Below are 17,152 nucleotides of genomic sequence, written 5' to 3'. Positions count from 1 at the left end.
CTACCTCAAGAAACAGGAAACATCTCGAATAAACAACCTAACCTTGCACCTAAAGCAATTAGAGAAAGAAGAACAAAAAAACCCCAAAGCCAGCAGAAGGAAAGAAATTATAAAGATCAGGTCAGAAATAAATGAAAAAGAAATGAAGGAAACAATAGCAAAAATCAATGAAACTAAAAGCTGGTTCTTTGAGAAGATAAACAAAATTGATAAACCATTAGCCAGACTCATCAAGAAAAAAAGGGAGAAGACCCAGATCAATAGAATTAGAAATGAAAAAGGAGAAGTAACCACTGACACTGCAGAAATACAAAAGATCATGAGAGATTACTACAAGCAACTCTATGCCAATAAAATGGACAACCTGGAAGAAATGGACAGATTCTTAGAAATGCACAAACTGCCAAGACTGAACCATGAAGAAATAGAAAATATGAACAGACCAATCACAAGCACTGAAATTGAAACTGTGATTAAAAACCTTCCAACAAACAAAAGCCCAGGACCAGATGGCTTCACAGGTGAATTCTATCAAACATTTAGAGAAGAGCTAACACCTATCCTTCTCAAACTCTTCCAAAATATTGCAGAGGGAGGAACACTCCCAAACTCATTCTACGAGGCCACCATCACCCTGATACCAAAACCAGACAAAGATGTCACAAAGAAAGAAAACTACAGGCCAATATCACTGATGAACATAGATGCAAAAATCCTCAACAAAATACTAGCAAACAGAATCCAACAGCACATTAAAAGGATCATACACCATGATCAAGTGGGGTTTATCCCAGGAATGCAAGGATTCTTCAATATACGCAAATCAATCAATGTGATACACCATATTAACAAATTGAAGGAGAAAAACCATATGATCATCTCAATAGATGCAGAGAAAGCTTTCGACAAAATTCAACACCCATTTATGATAAAAGCCCTGCAGAAAGTAGGCATAGAGGGAACTTTCCTCAACATAATAAAGGCCATATATGACAAACCCACAGCCAACATTGTCCTCAATGGTGAAAAACTGAAACCATTTCCACTAAGATCAGGAACAAGACAAGGTTGCCCACTCTCACCACTATTATTCAACATAGTTCTGGAAGTCCTAGCCACAGCAATCAGAGAAGACAAAGAAATAAAAGGAATCCAAATCGGAAAAGAAGAAGTAAAGCTCTCACTATTTGCAGATGACATGATACTATACATAGAGAATCCTAAAGATGCTACCAGAAAACTCCTAGAGCTAATCAATGAATTTGGTAAAGTAGCAGGATACAAAATTAATGCACAGAAATCTCTTGCATTTCTATACACTAATGACGAAAAATCTGAAAGTGAAATTAAGAAAACACTCCCATTTACCATTGCAACAAAAAGAATAAAATATCTAGGAATAAACCTACCTAAGGAGACAAAAGACCTGTATGCAGAAAATTATAAGACACTGATGAAAGAAATTAAAGATGATACAAATAGATGGAGAGATATACCATGTTCCTGGATTAGAAGAATCAACATTGTGAAAATGACTCTACTTCCCAAAGCAATCTACAGATTCAATGCAATCCCTATCAAACTACCACTGGCATTTTTCACAGAACTAGAACAAAAAATTTCACAATTTGTATGGAAACACAAAAGACCCCGAATAGCCAAAGCCATCTTGAGAACGAAAAATGGAGCTGGGGGAATCAGGCTCCCTGACTTCAGACTATATTACAAAGCTTCAGTAATCAAGACAGTTTGGTACTGGCACAAACACAGAAATATAGATCAATGGAACAGGATAGAAAGCCCAGAGATAAACCCACACACATATGGTCAACTTATCTTTGATAAAGGAGGCAAGCATATACAGTGGAGAAAAGACAGCCTCTTCAATAAGTGGTGCTGGGAAAATTGGACAGGAACATGTAAAAGTACGAAATTAGAACACTCCCTGACACCATGCTCAAAAATAAACTCAAAATGGATTAAAGACCTAAGTGTAAGGGCAGACACTATCAAACTCTTAGAGGAAAACATAGGCAGAACACTCTATGACATACATCACAGCAAGATTCTTTGTGACCCAGCTCCCAGAGAAATGGAAATAAGAACACAAATAAACAAATGGGACCTAATGAAACTTAAAAGCTTTTGCACAGCAAAGGAAACCATAAACAAGACCAAAAGACAACCCTCAGAATGGGAGAAAATATTTGCAAATGAAGCAACTGACAAAGGATTAATCTCCAAGATTTACAAGCAGCTCATGCAGCTCAATAACAAAAAAACGAACAACCCAATCCAAAAGTGGGCAGAAGATCTAAATAGACATTTCTCCAAAGAAGATATACAGATCGCCTACAGACACATGAAAGAATGCTCAACATCATTAATCATTAGAGAAATGCAAATCAAAACTACAATGAGATATCATCTCACACCGGTCAGAATGGCCATCATCAAAAAATCTAGAAACAATAAATGCTGGAGAGGGTGTGGAGGAAAGGGAACACTCTTGCACTGTTGGTGGGAATGTAAATTGATACAGCCACTATGGAGAACAGTATGGAGGTTCCTTAAAAAACTACAAATAGAACTACCATATGACCCAGCAATCCCACTACTGGGCATATACCCTGAGAAAACCATAGGTCAAAAAGAGTCATGTACCAAAATGTTCATTGCAGCTCTATTTACAATAGCCAGGACATGGAAGCAACCTAAATGTCCATCGACAGATGAATGGATGAAGAAGATGTGGCACATATATACAATGGAATATTACTCAGCCATAAAAAGAAATGAAATGGAGGTATTCGTAATGAGGTGGATGGAGTTAGAGTCTGTCATACAGAGTGAAGTAAGTCAGAAAGAGAAAAACAAATACAGTATGCTAACACATATATACGGAATCTAAGGGAAAAACAAAACAAAACAAAAAAAGGCCATGAAGAACCTAGTGGCAAGACGGGAATAAAGACACAGACCTACTAGAGAATGGACTTGAGGATATGGGGAGGGGGTGGGGTGAGATGTGACAGGGTAAGAGAATGTCATGGACATATATACACTACCAAATGTAAAATAGATAACTAGTGGGAAGCAGCCGCACAGCACAGGGAGATCAGCTCGGTGCTTTGTGACCACCTAGAGGGGTGGGATGGGGAGGGTGGGAGGGAGGGAGATGCAAGAGGGGAGAGAAATGGGAACATATTGTATATGTATAACTGATTCACTTTGTTATAAAGCAGAAGCTAACACACTATTGTAAGGCAATTAAACTTTAATAAAGATGTTAAAAAAAAAAAAACAAAACACATACTATTACTTTCTATCCTGCCACAGTTATACTTAATACAATTTGACTGATTTTACCAAATGTCCATTGTGTCTACTCATGTCAAATATCAATACTTGTGGACTTTGAAATTAGACCTTTTTTGTATAATAAATTCCTATAAATAGTTAAAAAAAAATAAAAAAAAATAAAAAAAAATAAAAAAAAAAATGATCCTACACACCACAGTGAAGATCCCGCGTGCCACAACTAAGACCAGGCGCAGCCAGATAAATAAATAAATTAATTTTAAAAAAAAAATTTTTTTTTTAAAAAGAGAGTAAACCTGAAAGGAACAAAAGGAATCAGTTTAGTACAACACACATGGTAATATTTCAAATGAAAAGCAGATATACAAGCAGATATATATATAGGCTCCAGAAAACACTCTTGACTAAAATTTTCCCCCAAGCCAGCTTCCCTTAAACTTCTCCTTTTCTATCAACGATAGCAACAGCATCAGACTTGAAATTCTGGAAGCATAAACAAGCCCTCACACTGCCCTTATATTCTCAGTCTCTAAAGTCCTGTTCGTTCTTCCTATGAAATGCCTCTCCTGTGAAATGCCTCTAAAACTGCCCTTCCATTCTCTCTGGCACTACCTTAGACCTGCCAAATACTATCTCCTCACTCCTGAATTATTCATGAATTCATTCATTCATACCTGCACTCATTCAGACACTTACTGAAACACCTACTGAGTTCCGTGCTAGTTCTGAATACAAACCACCATTCTAACTGGAGGTGGAGACACAGATCATAACGAATGCACTATTTTAATAACAGCAACGCTTGATTAGGGCCACACTACATGATAGCTGCTATTCCAACACACTATTATCCCATTTAAATCCTCACGACAGCCCTAAGAGATGGGTATAATTATCTTCTGCAAAGCAAGGAGACTAAGGCTCAAAGAAGTGAGATAATTTTCCTAAGATCACACTGCTAATAAGTTGCAAAGTGAGATTCCATGAGAACTGATTCTTTCGACCACTTGAGTGAATCTACTGCATCAACTCCTAAACACTTTCCAATCCACTCTACCCATTTCGACCAGATTCATCATCTGAAAGCACCATTCTGTACTTTTAACCCCTTTGTTCAAAAAAAAATCGTAATGGCACCTTTAGCCTGGCCTTCAGTCTTTGAGTCAAAAAATAAATAAAAATAAACTTTCCTTTCCCTTACTAGCTCTGAATCTTGGAAACTGCTTAATGTCTCTAATCTTCAGTTTTCCTACCTATGAAATGGAGATAAGACAGAGTTGTGTAAGGATTAAATAAGAGAAAATACATGAAGGTTTAAGCACATGAGTGTTCAATAAATAAGAGTTGTTATTGGGCTTCCCTGGTGGCGCAGTGGTTGAGAATCTGCCTGCCAATGCAGGGGACACGGGTTCGAGCCCTGGTCTGGGAAGATCCCACATGCCACGAAGCAGCTGGGCCCGTGAGCCACAATTACTGAGCCTGCGTGTCTGGAGCCTGTGCTCCGCAACAAGAGAGGCCGCGATAGTGAGAGGCCCGCGCACCGCGATGAAGAGTGGCCCCCACTTGCCACAACTAGAGAAAGCCCTCGCACAGAAACGAAGACCCAACACAGCCATAAATTAAACATAAATAAATAAATAAATAAATACTAAAAAAAAAAAAAAGAGTTGTTATTACTCATACAGCTATACACAAAACTTCTGTTTCAGCCAATCAATACACGTACTACTTCTTTTACGAAACCACTTAGATTTCTGCCTCAATTCACGCTATTCTCCCTCCGCTCCCTTAAGAATAAGTGTCCTATAAATATCTAATACATGAATCAATGTCTGTACATCCTTATCTTCAAGGCCCAAGTCAAATGCTACTTCTTCCAAGGAGCCCTCCCTAGCCGCCCTCAATGAACTTCACACCTAACTTAAGTGCCACTGAGGGAATGGGGAAGAAAAAAATGCCGAATTATTCAAGACCTATTATGAACCAGAAAACATGATACATCTTCAGTGCATTATTTCACTTAATTTTTATAGAGAAAGACAAAGTAACTTGTACAAAGTCAAACAGCTAGTAACTGATGAAGCTGAGATTCAAAACCAGAAGTGGCTGATCCCTTTTAAAAGCTCACTTCTTCCCACACCACCTTGTATCTTGGTACCCTGGATAACACACTTAATCAATAACTACCTAACACTGACAAAGAGCAAAGTGTTGGTATATGCTCTAAGAGCCCCATCAAACCATACAAATATAACAAACAAAACTGTCATGAACTAATGCTTATCCATACCACCTGCAGTGGACTCTAATTGTTTCTATTCTCTTCTATTTCACTTAAAATAAAATACTGGTCAGTTCCCACTAATTTTACTTCACAACCACTCTTGAATAGCGACCCAGTTATCTTGTAATACAGATATTACAAGGCCAAATAAGATCGAGAATTTGTCCTCAAGAAGTATTGAATCTAGCTGGAGACATAATGGTAAAACACAAACTTTTCTTGCCCCCCTTGCCCCCAGCCCACGTACTGGAAAGAAGCTGGGCTTCTACTGCTCATGTTCCTGTTGCTCCCCCAAACTACCCTATCAGGAAACATAACCAGTAAACAATCTAGGCTGTAAATATGAAAAACATCAGGCCCTCAACAAATCGTTGTTGAATGAATGGATGAATGAATAAGTGAGGTACAGGGCTTCCCTGGTGGCGCAGTGGTTACGAGTCCACCTGCCAATGCAGGGGACACGGGTTCGAGCCCTGGTCCGGGAAGATCCCACATGCCGCGGAGCAACTAAACCCGTGTGCCACAACTACTGAGCCTGCGCTCAAGAGCCCATGAGCCACAACGACTGAAGCCCGCACGCCTAGAGCCGGTGCTCCGCAACAAGAGAATCCACCGCAATGAGAAGCCCGCACACCGCAACGAAGAGTAGACCCTGCTCGCCGCAACTAGAGAAAGCCCACGCCCAGCAACAAAGACCCAACTCAGCCAAAAATAAATAAATAAATAAATAAATAAAAAGATTCCATCATCTCTTCCTTTAAAAAACAAAGTGAGGGGCTTCCCTGGTGGCGCAGTGGCTGAGAGTCTGCCTGCTAATGCAGGGGACACGGGTTCGAGCCCTGGTCTGGGAGGATCCCACATGCTGCGGAGCAACTAGGCCCGTGAGCCACAGCTACTGAGCCTGCGCGTCTGGAGCCTGTGCTCCGCAAAAAGAGAGGCCAAGATAGTGAGAGGCCCGCGCACCGCGATGAAGAGTGGCCCCCACTTGCCGCAACTAGAGAAAGCCTTCGCACAGAAACGAAGACCCAACACAGCCAAAAATAAATAAATAAATAAATAAATAATAAATTAAGACAGAGTCTTAAAAAAGAAAAAGAAAAGAGCCTCTTATTCTAAAAAAAAAAAAAAAAACAAAGTGAGGTACAATAAAAGTGCTATGGATTTTCAGAGGGAGAAATTACATACCATAAACTCTCTCCCCACATACCTCATAATCCTCTAAGGGAAGGAACAATCTCTTTGTATTACTGAATACATCGAGAGCACAATCAAGTGTGTAGATATTCTATTAAAAAAAAAAAATTGAGCTACGGACTGGCCACAATTCATGTGGAAAAGCAGATAAACATGGATCTTGGCCAAAGAAAATCAAGGAAGACACAGCTCCAATGATAAGTTTATTATCAGCCTTTACTCTAGATCCTTACTATTCAAACTGTGGCTCTTGGTCCAGAAGTATTAATATTACCTGGGAGTTTGTTAGAAATGCAGAATCTCAGGACCCACCCAGACCGACTGAATCAGAACCCCCATTTTAACATTCTCCCCCAGTGGATTCCTAACACACATTAAAGTTTGAAAAGCATAAGTATATATGATACAAATGAAACTGGCTTCCACACGCTCAGAGAAAGTTACCATCTTCTCTGTTATCTCTGTAATAAATAATCAGACTTTTCAAGAAGTACTACAGATATGGTCATGACACACCTTCAGGAATATTAGGGTATAAATCTAAATCATTACTCAATGAGAAGTAAGAATTGACCATCCACTGAACATTGGATGGAACTTTTAGAAAACATACCAAAAATAAATATACCTTTGCCTTCTTAGGACACAGGCTCTATTGGGCAAGAAAATAAAGAGAATGAACTTCAATAGCCAAAGTGATAAATCTTTAATACCAAGGATGAGATTATTGAAAAAAAAGAGATGCTGGTGAGAACATTTAAGAACAAACTTCTTTAACAATTCTCCGTGATACAAACACGTATTTCCAAGTATTCTCTATTTAAAACTCCAAACTTAGATTGCCCTACAGGTAAAGTTGTGTAATGAAAGACCTACCTGACATAAAGTCAGATCTCCTAAACATTTTCACTGACTCAAAGACTGGAACCACCCTTTAAAACACCAAGCAAAATCTCAACCACTTTGTGAACTTGCAAAATCACTTGCAAAACCCTCAAGCTACAATCCTCTCATCCCAAACTGAGACAAGATCTGAGGCCACAGGGACTTGAAGTCCAATATGCCCTTTAAAAAAAAAAAAAAAAAAATTGGGGAGGGCGCCCAAACAGGGGGAATTAGATGAGGAATGATTGCAGGCCATTTCTCATCGCCTCGCTGACCTACAACACCTCTCCACAAGGCAGGAGGGAGGGAAAATAACGCAGGTCTCTGAACTCACAATTTTAAGGGCCCCAAACTTAATCCTGAAGTTAGGAACCCATCTTCTCCCCAACAGGCATTCAGATGACAGCTCAACTTCTAATTCCCCTCCCCCTTCTCCCGTCTCCCGTAGGATCTGGGATATCCGCCCCTCGCGATCTCCCCCCATCCCACCCACCCCCGTCAAAAATATCCTGACCCCTCCCAATGAGAAATCGACACAGGGCGAGTGCCCCGGGCCCCTCCGGAGCACGACTGCACGCCCTGGCCCATTCTCCACACTAAACTCGCCCTGGGGGAGGAGCTGATGGGTCTCACCAAGTACAGGGGGGCATAGATCTTCAGGGACTCCTCCAGGGCGCCCCTGGTGATCTGCACGAAGGAGACCCCGCAGGAAGGGTGCCAAGTGTGGCCGATCTCGTAGCAGTTATGAGGGATGGACTTGCTGAGGGCCGCCATGACGAGGAGCCGCGCGCAGGGGCCGGGAGGGGGTGAGCCGAAGCTCAGCAGGGAGGAAGAGGGGCGGGCAGCAAGCGCCCAACCGCCGCGGGCTCTCAGGGCGTGCCGGGGGTAGGTGCGGAATAGAGGGGAAAGCTCACGCGAGCCGGGTTACTCTGGGCCAAAGTCCTCCGAGGTTGAGCGCTCGGCGCACGGCAGCTCAAGGGGGCGGGGCGCGCATCAGGGAGGCGGGGAGAGGCGGAGCGTGCGCGCTCCCTCAAGCGGCCTCAGCCCGGGGCGCGCGCCCGCCTCTCGGAGCCCGGCTCAGCGCGGGGAGCAGAAGGTAGGAGAGCGCAACTCGGACACGCGCCCGCCACCCCTTCCTTTAGCTCCGCGCCGGCGCGAGCGCGCCGAGAAAGATGTGCAAAGATAGGTGACTTGCGTAACACTGTACCCCAGTCTCTGTCCTCTAAAAGCCCAACCAAGTAGAACTGAGAGCAGTGGAAGAAAGGGATTAAATGTCTTTGTTGGGAGCTGGTGGAGGAAGACGATTGCCAGAGGAGAGCCTGGACAACCATCCTCCTCAGAACTGCCAGCTCTGCTACCCTAGAGTGCCAGGTAATAAATAGCTAAGGCTGCCTGCTGGTTGGGACGGCACTGCTCCCAGTTACTGGGCTTTCTAAGCTCTGCCGTGCCTGAGAAGGTTTGAAAAGTCTGTTAGCTGTGTTCTTGCACTTCCTGTTTGGGGAAAGGACAGTAGTAGGTCATCCTCTCCAAACCCTGGGCCACTGAGCAGTCCGGTCTACAGCATACATCACAGGTGCTCATCAGCCAAATATGTAACCCAGCAAAGACTCACATGCCCCAGGCTCAGAAAGCCAGACTCTGACAGGAGGTGTTTGCAGCAAAGTAAAGGTTTATTGCAGGGCGCCAAGCAAGGGTGTGGGAGACAAGCCTCAGATCCACTCCCACTTGGTCTTTGAGTTAGGGGTTTCTTAAAAAGGAAAAACAAAGAGGCTAGGATTAATCATTATCTCGTGACATTTCTTAATCGTAGTTTCAGGAGTCAAGATGTCTCGAATTCTCAGGCCAGGTGGTCCATGGCTTCGGGGTCTGTGAGCTCATCTTGCCCTGGAGAAACAACCTGAGCTTGTACACTAATAATGATGATATCTGTAATAGCAGTTTTAGTACATTAATGATGTTATCACAATAGCAGTTTTAGTCATCTGACTAGTTGATTAGTGTTCCGTTACCACAGTATTGAGGGCAGGGGGGAAAAGAAAGGAAATTAAATTTTAGATAGATTAATCATAAACTCAGTAGGGGAACTCAGTTTTAGGGGGACTTGGCTTCAAATAGTACACATAGTAGAGGCAGCAGTGGTCTTAGAACTCATACCTGGCTAGAGAGCTTGGCCAACAATTGGCATGACAAGGAACTTGTGCGGCCTATGAGTCTTATAACCCCACTAAATATCAGTTTCCTCACCTATAAATATCTTTCCAGTTTCCTTGGAATTACAAATTCTAAAGTTGCTTAAAGCAGGAACTTGCCATTAGACTGTTTAATTTTTTTTTTTTTTTTTTAATTTTATAGCTACTTTATTTATTTATTTATTTATTTTTGGCTGTGTTGGGTCTTCGGTTCGTGCGAGGGCTTTCTCTGGTTACGGCAAGTGGGGGCCACTCTTCATCGCGGTGCGGGGACCGCTCTTCATCGCGGTGCGCGGGCCTTTCACTATCGCGGCCCCTCCCGTTGCAGGGCACAGGCTCCAGACGCGCAGGCTCAGCAATTGTGGCTCACGGGCCCAGCTGCTCCGTGGCATGTGGGATCTTCCCAGACCAGGGCTCGAACCCGTGTCCCCTGCATTAGCAGGCAGATTCTCAACCACTGCGCCACCAGGGAAGCCCCTAGACTGTTTAATATTTTTATGTACAACCTTTAGAGGAATCCCATTCATTCATTCTACAAATATTTACTGAGCACATTCTATTTTCAGGCACTGTTCTAAGCTCTGTAGATTCAGATGTGAACAAGAGAGACAAGGTTTCCACCCACCTCTCCTTCTCCTCCTCCTAGTGCCACAGAGCTGGAGCCAGAGCTGCCAATGCAGCCCCAGGCACTGTGGCTTCTGGAGTTACAGTGAATGATGAAGTCATCAAAGTTTTTAATGATAGGAATATAAGGAAATCTTCTACACAAAAGAATATAAAAAAGAAAGAAAGAAAGGAAGGAGGGAAGGAAGGGAGGAAGAAAGAAGGTCTCTTCTGTTTAAATGATGAGAAAGGACAAATAATTGTAGAGGAAGCAAAGCAGGTCTTGGCAAATGACACTGGTGATATCATAGAGGATCCCTACACATCTGTTGTGAAGTTGCTACCTCTGAATGATTGCCAGTTTGCTCTGTATGATGCCACATACAAAACAAGAGTCTAAGAAAGAAGACCTAGTATTGATATTTATACTCTGGGCTTCTAAGAGTGCACCTTTAAAAAGCAAGATGATTTATGCTAGCTCCAAAGATGCCGTTAAAAAGAAATTTACATACATTAAACACAAGTGGCATGTAAATGGCATGGGTGAGATTAAGGAGCATTCGTCACTTGGAGAGAAATTGGGAGACAATGTAGTAGTCTCATTTGATGGAAAACCTTTACTTATAAAATGACAGTCAAATGCCATCTGGGGGCTTCCCTGGTGGTGCAGTGGTTGAGAATCTGCCTGCCAATGCAGGGGACACGGGTTTGAGCTCTGGTCTGGGAAGATCCCACATGCCGCGGAGCAACTGGGCCCGTGAGCCACAACTACTGAGCCTGCGCGTCTGGAGCCTGTGCTCTGCAACAAGAGAGGCCGCAATAGTGAGAGGCCCGCGCACCACGTTGAAGAGTGGCCCCTGCTCGCCGCAACTAGAGAAAGCCTTCGCACAGAAACAAAGACCCAACACAGCCAAAATAAATAAATAAATAAATAAATAATTAAAAAGGGGTATATTTATTAAAAAAAAAAAATGCCATCTGGGTGTTAAGGAGCTTCCACTTACGCAGCTCAGTCAACTGGAATTGTGTTGGATTTTGTTTTGGTTTTTCCCCTTCCCCAATGGGCCCTTTCTAAGCAATGAATGAAGGAAATATTCATTTAAGCAGCCTATCAGTGATTGCCATTAGACTGTTTAATACTATTACTTTTATGTACAACCCAAGGAATGCTTTCCCATCATATTTTAGACAGAACAGCTAGTTATATGAAAACTTAGTTATGTTATAAGAAAACTAAACAAGACAATATGAGATAGGTGTAATAATAATATAACATTGTATAAACTAAATAAGATAATAAAAGAGGAGTACTCAGATTGAAAGCCCAGAAGAACAGTGGTAAAAAGATAAAAGTTTGTCTCTCTGAGGACTTCTCTGGTGGCGCAGTGGTTGAGAATCTGCCTGTCAATGCAGGGGAGGGGACACGGGTTCGAGCCCTGGTCCGGAAAGATCCCACATGCCGCGGAGCAGCTAAGCCCGTGTGCCACAACTACTGAACCTGCGCTCTAGAGCCCACGAGGCACAACTACTGAGACCGCGTGCCACAACTACTGGAGCCCACGCACCTAGAGCCCGTGCTCTGCAACAAGAGAAGCCACTGCAATGAGAAGCCCGTGCATCGCAACGAAGAGCAGCCCCCGCTCGCCAAAACTAGAGAAAAGACTGCGCGCAACACCAAAGACCCAACACAGCCAAAAATAAATAAATAATAAATAAATAAATGTATAAAAAAAAATAGTTTGTCTCTCTCTCTCTCTCTCTGATAAATATAGACAGTCTTAGTCTAAGATGATGGCTCCATACCCATCAGGGATCCCTGACTTCTTCTGACAGGTTGCTCTGCAGACTATTACCTGTGATTTCCGTCCTAACTTATAAGTTGGCTGCTTCACCTTGAGCCATGACATCCACGTGCTAGCCAGGAAGACCAGCCAAAGAGGTAGAGAGGACATACTTCCTCTCTTTAAGAAAACCTCCCAGGAAACCTATGCAAACCACTTCTCCTTACAACTCATTGCCCAAATCTTAGTCACATGGCCACACTTAGTTGCAAGAGAGGCTGGGAAATGTAGTCTTTTCTTATTGGTTGAACAAGTGCCCAGATAATATTTCAGGTTTTATTACCAAGTGAAATGAAAAGAACAGATACTGGGGGCAACCAGAAGTGTCTGCCGTAGTCCTATGCCTCTGGCTGCCCAAACATCTGGGCACATCCTTTTTCCCCAGATAAACATACCCTCTCCTTCTCAAGGGGAAGAACCTAAATTTCCATCCATTTACCCCATCTCGTTCAACATCCGGGATCTTCCGTAGGATCAAATACAGCTTTCGTGTTCAAGTTATCTCCCTCGTTAACATACCCAATATACAATGGTAGGATAGGAACAAGATAATCACAATTAAAAAACAAAAATCTCCAATTCAAAATATGAGAGGATCAGAAACACAGCATAAACTTGTCCACAGAAATTACAGGAATAGTAATGCGTGCATAATGATAAGCATAATGTTTACCGTGTGGCACAGCAAATACATACCAAGAAATAAGGAAAATTTTTAATTAAAATTAAAAGCATGCAATTTCTTTTAATTAACTGTTAAATGGAGACTTGAAGCTTAAGGATATTTGAGAAGAACACAGTTATTGTTGTCACAGGTGCCAAAAGTGACAGTGCTAAAGAGTTGGATGGTGAAGGGGCAATTTCAGGCAAACTCTCAACTCTCGGATTCAAACAATGGAAAGGGTACTCTCTATCTTGACTGGTGCTGCTATAGAGATTCCAGAACAGGGAGGCATTAATAAATTCTCAGGGAGGATGATGTGTGCTTTAGGATTAAAACAAAAAAAAAATGCAAAAGGAGCAGTTTGCAATAAATCAGTAGTTTATATTTGTAAATTCCTTTATATGGTATTATAAGATATATAAGGCTGTTACTCAGAAGAAAGTTTTCTCATAATGTTGCCAATAATTTTAAGGGTAAAGTTACACATTGTAACTACTTGGGCCATTTATTCCTTTTTTTTAAAAATAAATTTTTTTTTTTATTTTTGTTTATTTTTGGCTGTGTTGGGTCTTTGTTGCTGCACGCGTGCTTTCTCTAGTTGCAGAGAGCAGGGGCTACTCTTCGTTGCGGTGCACAGGCTTCTCATTGTGGTGGCTTCTCTTGTTGCGGAGCATGGGCTCTAGGCATGCAGGCTTCAGTAGCTGCAGCACAAGGGCTCAGTAGTTGTGGCTCGCGGGCTCTAGAGCACAGGCTCAGTAGTTGTGGCGCACAGGCTTAGTTGCTCTGTGGCATGTGGGATCTTTCCAGACCAAGGCTCGAACCCATGTCCCCTGCACTGGCAGGCAGATTCCCAACCACTGCGCCACCAGGGAAGCCCTGGGTCGTTTATTCTTTTAGGTTGTATATGACCAGTAGCTTGACTGGATACTCTCTTGGGCCTTCATTGTTGCTTCTTTTCCATTAAAAAAAAAAAGAAAAAAAAAAGGCTTTAGGGTTCATCAACAAGGTGAAAAAGACTTTCTTCAAAGAAGATACACAGTGAATGAAGGAAACTAATATGGCAATCTGTGGCTGAATTCAAAGGCTTTGAATACATGCCAAGCTGAAAATTGTTGCTCTTGCAAGATTCTGGCTTTCAAGATGTCTTTGAAGAAGAATGGAAGAGTTCTTTAGAGCTCATGCAGAGGATTTAACCACACTAAATTGTTCAGCTTTACATGTATTCATTGTAGAAATGCATATCAAGGATAGTGTAATGACAAAGCATGGCTCAAACTAAGTATGATACTGTGGTACCTCCTAATTCCAGCAACATTCAGGTACACTTTCTCTTTGTTGATACTAGGCAAGCTTTTCAAAATAGCTACATACGATTTTGACTTTCTACCAATTTTGGTTGCAAAACCTCACATTTTTCTTCACATCATTTTATTTAAAATATTATATTCAGTTTTTAAGATGCAAATATAAATTTTTGCCCATATAAATGTTGAAAGCTGCTATATTGAGAGATACTTAGGCTCTTTCAGGCCAAGCAGGTATTGCTTCTACCAATACAGTTTTTTTTTTTAATTTGGGGTATTCTCGTATATCAAACTCTAACCACTCCATTTTTTAAAAGCCACGCTCACTTTCTTTGAGAGTGTCAATCTTTTTGAGACAGACACTTTCCATCTTGAGCTGAGAGTCAGGAAGCTATTGGAAAATGCCCTTAAAATATTTAGAAGCCTTCTTATCAAGCTGAGAAGATCTAGAAAGAACATTCTTAAATCTTTCTACAGTCTTAAAAAGTCTTACAGCTGCACCCTTGCTTTAACCTTTGCCTTAAAGCAATTCCTAACCTTTTACCATCTGGACAGGCTAGGAATAAACAACAGCTTGATTTTTCAACCCGAAGAGCCTAGGTTCTTTATATTTCCTCTAAATTCTGCCTAAAAAGTGAATAGTTCTTTCATCTCATCTCTCTCTGTGTCTTATCACACCTAGTTTAAAAAAAAAAAAAAATTAGTTGGTACTTTCAACATTCTGCCTGGAAATTTCCTTAACCAAATATATCAATTTGTTGGAGATATGTTCTATATTCCACAGTTCAGCAGGCAACAGTGTTGCCAAACTTTCCTCCACTACATAACAGGTACATAGCAGGGATCCCTTTTTCTCTAGGCTCTCATACCTATTTCCTCACTGTCCTTCAGGCCTTCAGGAATTCCACAAAATGGCTCTCAAATCACCTTATGAAATATTCAGATACACTGCATAGAATTCCCAGTGTCTGTATCAATTTGATGATGTTATCAGTACTTGGAGAGGAGGGTTAGGACACCATTCTCCCCACCTCAAACTTCTACCACTCCCATCACAGAATTTGAAAGTAAAAGATTTATGATTGTTCTTTGAGAGGAAAATATATAAACTACATATAATAGATAGGAGTAGATATATAAAAAGGAAGGCTTCAGAGGCCAGACCAATCTATCTAAAAAATTAGAATGCAGTAATATGCCTAAAAAGTAAAGTTAATAGGATTATAAGAAAAAAAAAAAAGGAGAGCCACTGAGGCAACTCAGGTATATGCCAAGGGGAGTGGAAACTACAGTCCAGGGACCTCAGGTATTCCCCAGGGACCCACTGACAAAATATCTTTACTATGAAATGGATTTACAAGCTCTGTTGGAAGGATAGCATTAAACATTTGATCCATCTAATTAATGCTCTTTTTCTGAGAACACGTGCACCAGACAAATTTTTATTATGGTTTGACTTTCCATGCAGGTCTGTCTTGAAAGAATGGGCTTGATCATGGTAACACGGATATCCTAGTTTGAATGAGAGGGCTTTTTCCCCCCTCCCTTTCATTAAATGAATTGGCATTTTAATTTTTACATTCATTTATAAGCTTGTTTTGGGTCACTTAGCCTATGAAACGCAGAGCCGCCATTGGTGGGCTGACAAAACCAGGTTTCTGACCTTGGCAGTTTGTGGGTGATGAACACTGTAGTAGCCTAAAAACGTTAGGCTATGCTGTGATACCAAATACACCCCTAAATCTTAAGGGCTTAGATTAAGAAAGGTTTATTTTGTGCTCACACAATGTCCAAAGCAGGTTGGTCAGCACTTCAGGGCAACTTTCCTCCAAGTAGTGATTCAAGGTTAAAGTTTCCTCTATCTTTGAAAAAAAAGAAGTTCCTCTATCTTTACTGGGCTTTCAGTGGTCACTTTTTTTTTTTTGCTTGTTTGATTTTTTTGTGCATAATTTTTAGTTGTTGTATATAGTAATGTGCAAAAGTATTTAAGTGTACAGCTTGATGAATTTTTACATTTGCCTTCACTCCTAAGACAACTATCCTAAAAAAGAGTATTTCTATCATGCCAGAAGGCTCTTTCGTGCCCCTTTGCAGTTAATACACCTGCAAAGAGAGGTAACCACAATTCTGACTTATATCACCATAGCTTTTTTTCTGCCTTTTCCTGAAATTTACATTAATGGAAGCATACATTAATATTTTTTGACATCTGGCTTCTTTCACTCAAGATTTTGTGCATGTTGCTGTGTGTAGCTATATTTCATTATTTTTTTTATCACTGTATAATATTCTATTATATGAACACAGGACAATTTTTCCATTCCAGGACATTTGGGTTGTTGTAAGTCTGGGGCTGTTATGACTAAACCCGCTACGAACATTCTTTCACTTGTCTTTCTGTAGCATATGCTTTTGTTTCTCTTGGGACTATACCTAGGTGTGGAATTGCTAGGTCATGGGGAAGTTGTATGTTTAGCTTTAGTAGATACTCGTTTTTTTTTTTTTAATAAATTTCTTTATTTATTTATTTTTTGGCTGTGTTGGGTCTTCGTTTCTGTGCGAGGGCTTTCTCCAGTTGCGGCGAGCGGGGGGCCACTCTTCATCGCGGTGCGCGGGCCTCTCACTATCGCGGCCTCTCTTGTTGCGGAGCACAGGCTCCAGACACGCAGGCTCAGTAATTGTGGCTCACGGGCCTAGTTGCTCCGCGGCATGTGGGATCTTCCCAGAGCAGGGCTCGAACCCGTGTCCCCTGCATCGGCAGGCAGACTCTCAACCACTGCGCCACCAGGGAAGCCCTAGATACTCGTTTTTATTTTTAAGGGCCAGGACTCAAAAGTGGTTTATGCCACTTCTGCTTGCATCCCATT

The 17,152-nt window shown here is 41.6% G+C and overlaps 1 protein-coding gene and 1 pseudogene across 3 annotated transcripts in view; one reads left to right on the top strand and one right to left on the bottom strand.

Annotated features, from left to right (window-relative positions):
• The window catches only part of TMEM135 (transmembrane protein 135), a 260,464-nt gene extending 251,802 nt beyond the window's left edge, over positions 1–8,662 (bottom strand). For all 3 annotated transcript variants that reach the window (XM_007168482.2, XM_057553678.1, XM_057553679.1), the window contains exon 1: positions 8,318–8,662. In XM_007168482.2, coding sequence (XP_007168544.2) covers positions 8,318–8,458 — 141 coding nt within the window. In that variant the 5' untranslated portion in view covers positions 8,459–8,662. The remainder of the gene's footprint in view (positions 1–8,317) is intronic.
• LOC103012919 (cofilin-2-like) lies at positions 8,457–11,146 on the top strand (annotated as a pseudogene).
• Positions 11,147–17,152: the final 6,006 nt, after the last annotated feature.

This window comes from Balaenoptera acutorostrata, chromosome 9 (genome assembly GCF_949987535.1).
Source record: "Balaenoptera acutorostrata chromosome 9, mBalAcu1.1, whole genome shotgun sequence".
Lineage (NCBI taxonomy): Eukaryota > Metazoa > Chordata > Mammalia > Artiodactyla > Balaenopteridae > Balaenoptera > Balaenoptera acutorostrata.
The sequence above is the reverse complement of the archived record's forward strand: the minus strand, read 5'-3'. Positions and strand labels throughout refer to the sequence as shown.